The sequence below is a fragment of the Parambassis ranga genome, chromosome 8 (genome assembly GCF_900634625.1).
Source record: "Parambassis ranga chromosome 8, fParRan2.1, whole genome shotgun sequence".
Lineage (NCBI taxonomy): Eukaryota > Metazoa > Chordata > Actinopteri > Ambassidae > Parambassis > Parambassis ranga.
The window spans coordinates 14,622,406-14,627,668 of record NC_041029.1 but is presented as its reverse complement, the minus strand read 5'-3'; the positions used below and the strand labels follow the sequence as shown (position 1 = coordinate 14,627,668).

General features: G+C 46.3%; 1 protein-coding gene across 1 annotated transcript; it reads right to left on the bottom strand.

Moving 5' to 3' along the window:
• Nucleotides 1–685: 685 nt before the first annotated feature.
• On the bottom strand, nt 686–4,586 carry actb2 (actin, beta 2). The gene is made up of 6 exons (XM_028411418.1): nt 4,431–4,586; nt 3,008–3,137; nt 2,664–2,903; nt 1,841–2,279; nt 1,575–1,756; nt 686–1,485 (listed from the first exon to the last, which is right to left on the bottom strand). Exons 2-6 carry the CDS (start codon nt 3,128–3,130, stop codon nt 1,342–1,344), a joined length of 1,128 nt encoding a protein of 375 aa, XP_028267219.1. The 5' UTR covers nt 3,131–3,137; nt 4,431–4,586; the 3' UTR covers nt 686–1,341.
• Nucleotides 4,587–5,263: the final 677 nt, after the last annotated feature.

Here is a 5,263-nt window from a genome sequence, read left to right as displayed (position 1 = left end):
TCTGACCCCCATGGCACTCACACACACACACACACACACACACACACACACACCTTGTTTCTGCATCAAACACTTAATAATCCTTACGTAGCAAAATGATAGCAGAAAATCTGATTTTCAGGCATATCTTTAAACTTTTGCTCCAAGTCTTCTAAAATGAAAACCTGTGATGGAGCCAGGCTGCACCATTAGTACAGGGTCAGAGGTCACCTGTGAAATCAACCTGCCTGCAGCAGCGTCCACATTTACAGATGCTGTGTGGGAGTAGAAGGAGAAATCACTTCCTCTTGTTTTTCTTTTATATTCTTTAGTTTTTAATTTGTAGCCATGACACCTGGAAAGCATTTGTTTCCAATGAAAAGTTTAAATCATGCTTTGGTCAGGCAGGGATCAAACCTGGGTTCTTAGGTAAACCTTCATGTCTAGTATGGAATGTTTTATACTGATACATGAAGCTATCATGTTTAAAACAGCTGCTCTGCATACAAGATGTAATTTAAATGTTTTTAAAGCACACATTAAAGGAGAACTAGCTACTTTAGTAGTGGGTCCTAGTGTTAGTCTTGACTACTGCTTGTACAAACTAGTCCAACAGCTATGCTAACATAGCAGCATAATGCATCGTTTCCCCATTTCTGAAGCTAAAACCTAAGATGAAACAGTTGAAGAACCACAGAGTCAAACGTCATGTCGGAACACATGTGCACTTTATTGGGATTGTTTAGTCAGTGTACAGGTTGGCCCCACCGGTCTGGCACCCCATGTTTAGCCCATCACGTCGAGACCCTTCACCCCACCACCCCCGGGGATGAAAGTCACGATTGGGTTTTGCATAACAAAAACAAAAAAATTAAACAGGACCAAGATATTTTTTAAGGCTGAAAGTACAAAAAACCCAGACATAATTTACATACAAGCGATACTACAACCATGTTTAAGTATGCGCCAACCACTGGGCAGCCTTCACAGAGGCGAATACGTGTCTGAACAATGCAGTTAAACATTTGGAATCATGTGTCTGAGCAATGCAGTTAACAAACATTTGGAATGACTCAAAGAAAAACAAAATGTACATTTTTTTTAAGCCCCCAGATGCAACTGGAGAACCCTGGGGTGCTGCTTCTTTTAACCTAGCCAAAAACATTACTCCTTCGTTCCAGTTTTTTTTTTTTTTTTTTTTAAATCCTGAGTCAAGCGCCAAAAATAACTGAAGCCATGCCAATGAGTTGGTCATCTAGGCTCTGCGCCTGAGTGTGTATGAGAAATGTGGTGTGTGGTTGTTTTGCACAGAGCTGAAGTTGTTGGGCATTTGGTCGGGGAAGGGGAGGAGGAACAGTCTGTTTAGAAGCATTTGCGGTGGACGATGGAGGGGCCGGACTCATCGTACTCCTGCTTGCTGATCCACATCTGCTGGAAGGTGGACAGAGAGGCCAGGATGGAGCCTCCGATCCAGACAGAGTATTTACGCTCTGGTGGGGCAATGATCTGCAGGGAGAAGAGATGGAATTATTACCAGAGTCTAAGTGTGATGCCATGTGAGGACAAACGGTGTCACTGCTGCAAAGGGAACCTACCTTGATCTTCATGGTGGATGGGGCCAGGGCTGTGATCTCCTTCTGCATCCTGTCAGCGATGCCAGGGTACATGGTGGTACCTCCAGACAGCACGGTGTTGGCGTACAGGTCCTTACGGATGTCGACGTCGCACTTCATGATGCTGTTGTAGGTGGTCTCGTGGATTCCGCAAGACTCCATACCTGAGGGCAGAGAAGACATTCATCAGAAGGAGAAGGAGGGTGACAATTCATTATTTTGTTGGGCTTGCATGTTACAATACATACCAAGGAAGGATGGCTGGAAGAGAGCCTCGGGGCAACGGAACCTCTCATTGCCGATGGTGATGACCTGTCCGTCGGGCAGCTCATAGCTCTTCTCCAGGGAGGAGGAGGAAGCAGCAGTGCCCATCTCCTGCTCGAAGTCCAGGGCAACGTAGCAGAGCTTCTCCTTGATGTCACGCACGATTTCCCTCTCGGCTGTGGTGGTGAAGGAGTAGCCACGCTCTGTCAGGATCTTCATGAGGTAGTCTGTGAGGTCGCGGCCGGCCAAGTCCAGACGCAGGATGGCGTGGGGCAGGGCGTACCCCTCATAGATGGGCACTGTGTGGGTCACACCATCACCGGAGTCCATGACGATACCAGTGGTACGACCAGAGGCATACAGGGACAGCACGGCCTGGATGGCAACGTACATGGCGGGGGTGTTGAAGGTCTCAAACATGATCTGTAAGAAGAGGAAGAAGACATTTTAGTTTCTTAGTTGCAGTAAAGAAGCTTCAGGTATGTGTGGCCACTGCACTCACTACATGCATTAGAGTGAGGCTCTGAGTTAGTAAAAAAAAAGTGCAGAAATAAACATTCCTTCACACTTGTGCATGTCAAATGACTAAAGTGCTGAGCTAGCACCTATGCTAACAATAGACAAGTGCAGATATGGCACACAGTCAAAAGACCTGTTGATGATAGATCATCTTATAGGAGAGAGGTCCTGGAGGAGAGGGGGGGAGGAAGGAGCAAGTGAGAATGGAGTGGAGGAAGGAACCACTGAAGAGGAGATGAGCTAACATCTGAATGTCTACACTGTATATGAACAGGTCAGGGTGTGTACCTGGGTCATCTTCTCCCTGTTGGCTTTGGGGTTCAGAGGGGCCTCTGTGAGCAGGACGGGGTGTTCCTCAGGGGCGACTCTCAGCTCGTTGTAGAAGGTGTGATGCCAGATCTTCTCCATGTCATCCCAGTTGGTCACAATACCGTGCTCGATGGGGTACTTCAGGGTCAGGATACCTCTCTTGCTCTGGGCTTCATCACCAACGTAGCTGTCCTTCTGGCCCATACCCACCATCACTCCCTGTGGAGACCAAAACATCATCAATACATGTAACGCCATAAATCTATAAATATTTTTTTTTTTTTTAAAAGCAATACTGTATATAATTTGTGGACTTGACTGACCTGATGCCTGGGGCGACCGACGATGGAGGGGAAGACAGCACGTGGGGCGTCGTCTCCGGCGAATCCGGCTTTGCACATACCGGATCCGTTGTCAACAACCAGTGCGGCGATTTCATCTTCCATGGCTGAACTATTAAAAAAAAAAAAGAGAAAAAAAAACAAAGAGTTAACTCTCAGGCCTCACATACCACATGACATTCAAAGACTCAGCTCCCACTTCCTGTTTCTACTACTTGCAGTTACCCAAGTTGGCCACTGGGTGGAGCTCTTGCACAACACCTCAGACTGAGCCAGACAAAAGGAAGTGGCGCTGTATTCTGTTATTACCATATAAGGACATGGTTGGGTTTTGAGCAGCTTTGCGGCTACCGGCGGCGTGGCGCGCGGCCAGAGCAGAACATTCGACATTATCAGACCCGGCGACCGTGAGACCACTCCCTCCAGTTCACTAATGTTACCCCCCCACCCCGCTACAACCACTCCTCCCTATTGTTGCTCAATCATGCTAGTTTAATGCACCTTATCAATATCACTGCGTCATCCAATGCATCTGACAAATCTTTTATTAAAAACCAGCATTAGACTGCAGCTCGTGTTTTAAATAACGTTGCATAATGAACTCATGTTGAGTCATGAATGGGCCACAAGCCCCTTACTGATCATTTCCTGAAAGCCACGCCTTATTTAACAGTGATGATTTGTCCATTTCCTTTCTTCAGATAAACAGGTTCATTCAGTTAAGCCATTAATTAATTTAGGCCTCTTTATTAAGACAGAAACTTTGGATTTTTTTTAAATTATATTGAAATGTTGAATTGAGAGGATGTGAGGAGAGACGACCCCTCCAGCCGTTGTTTGATAAAAAAAAAAAAAACGCTACTGTTGCAAGTCTGAAGGGCGTGTTAGCATGATGTGGCTAAGCTAATATGCTAAAGTAGGTCACACCCCGCCGCATCGGGCGCACAAAGGGAACAGCCCGGGATCCAGACGACTCAAAAGCCTTCTTTACAGTGGAAAACTTGCCTGCTACGAGGACGAAGAGACAAGCTAACATGGGAAAAGACTGCAAAAGTAGCGCGACTACACGACGACAAAGCCGGTTAAAGACGGAACGTTATAACGGTTCGTCGTTAACCATAAGCCGGCTGCGTTCAAACACCTGTGAATGGCAGCGGCATCAAATACGTTCCTCTGTAATCATAATCGGTTCAAAACTAATCCCACACAGACACTGACAAAGAGTTTTTAAAACATTAATTCAAATTAACACTTGTAAGACTGGACAAAGAACCTCGTGGTGTCTGCCATCTTTTATATTCAAACATTTTACACATTTAACGCAAAAAAATGTACACAGACATTGTTTACTTGATAAACAGTCTAAAATTAGAAACATTCAAATTCCATTTCCAGTGTTTCTTACCTTTGGGTGGGGGGGCTTTTCGCTTTAAGGGAACCGGTTTCAGGCAAATGATATCCCGCACAAGCTGCTTGTGACGGCGCTCAGAGTGAATCCGTTAGCTGTGGGCGCATGTCTTTTATACCCCGCCGGCTGCCCGGCTCTAGCCATAAAAGGTAAACTTTCGGAATCGCGTCCTCTGATTGGTCCGGCGTCATGCACTGGGGCACGTCGCGTGCACGCTGTGGTGCACTGGGCGCTCGCGATTTGAGAGAGAGAGGGAGAGAGAGAGAGGGGCGATAATAGGGAAGGATTGGAGAAAATAAAATGGACGGGCTGAAGCCTGGAGAGGCCTAGGGAGTCTTATCTGTTAGATTATGCCACGGTTGTTGTTAGATGTTAGACGATGTGTAAAGTTAAGACATTAGAAATATGTCCTCCTTGCACCTGTTCTAAGGAAGCATGTTTGACAACAGAATAAAAAAGCAGCAAAGATTCCTGCGCCCTGTGAAGGCAGCACAGGCCCTCTGCAGCCCTTCAACCTGACATTATTTCACATATTTCGGACATGATAGAGGGTGGATGTGTGTGCTGCTGGTGCCGTTTACTTTGTCAACCAGCTGTAGGCCCTCACTGTGGGAGTCACAGCATCACCAGGTCAAACACATGACTCACACACACACACACACACACACACACACACAAACACACACGGCTGTGGAGCTGCCCTGCCACAGGCTGGGGAATGACCACTTACAGCATAAATTAGCACATGTATATTTTAGCTTTTTAAAAAACCCTTTAAAAAGGTGAGTTCCTGCTTCTTTTTCCATACACTGCTGCAGAAATGACATGTT

What these genes read in the sequence shown, in the direction of transcription:
- actb2 (XM_028411418.1), bottom strand. Translation starts at nt 3,130, where the DNA reads ATGGAAGATGAAATCGCCGCACTGGTTGTTGACAACGGATCCGGTATG. An exon ending in CTTCCAGCCATCCTTCCTTG is followed by an intron (nt 1,757 to 1,840) that starts GTATGTATTGTA and finishes CTCTGCCCTCAG; the next exon opens with GTATGGAGTCTTGCGGAATC. An exon ending in CATCCACCATGAAGATCAAG is followed by an intron (nt 1,486 to 1,574) that starts GTAGGTTCCCTT and finishes TTCTCCCTGCAG; the next exon opens with ATCATTGCCCCACCAGAGCG.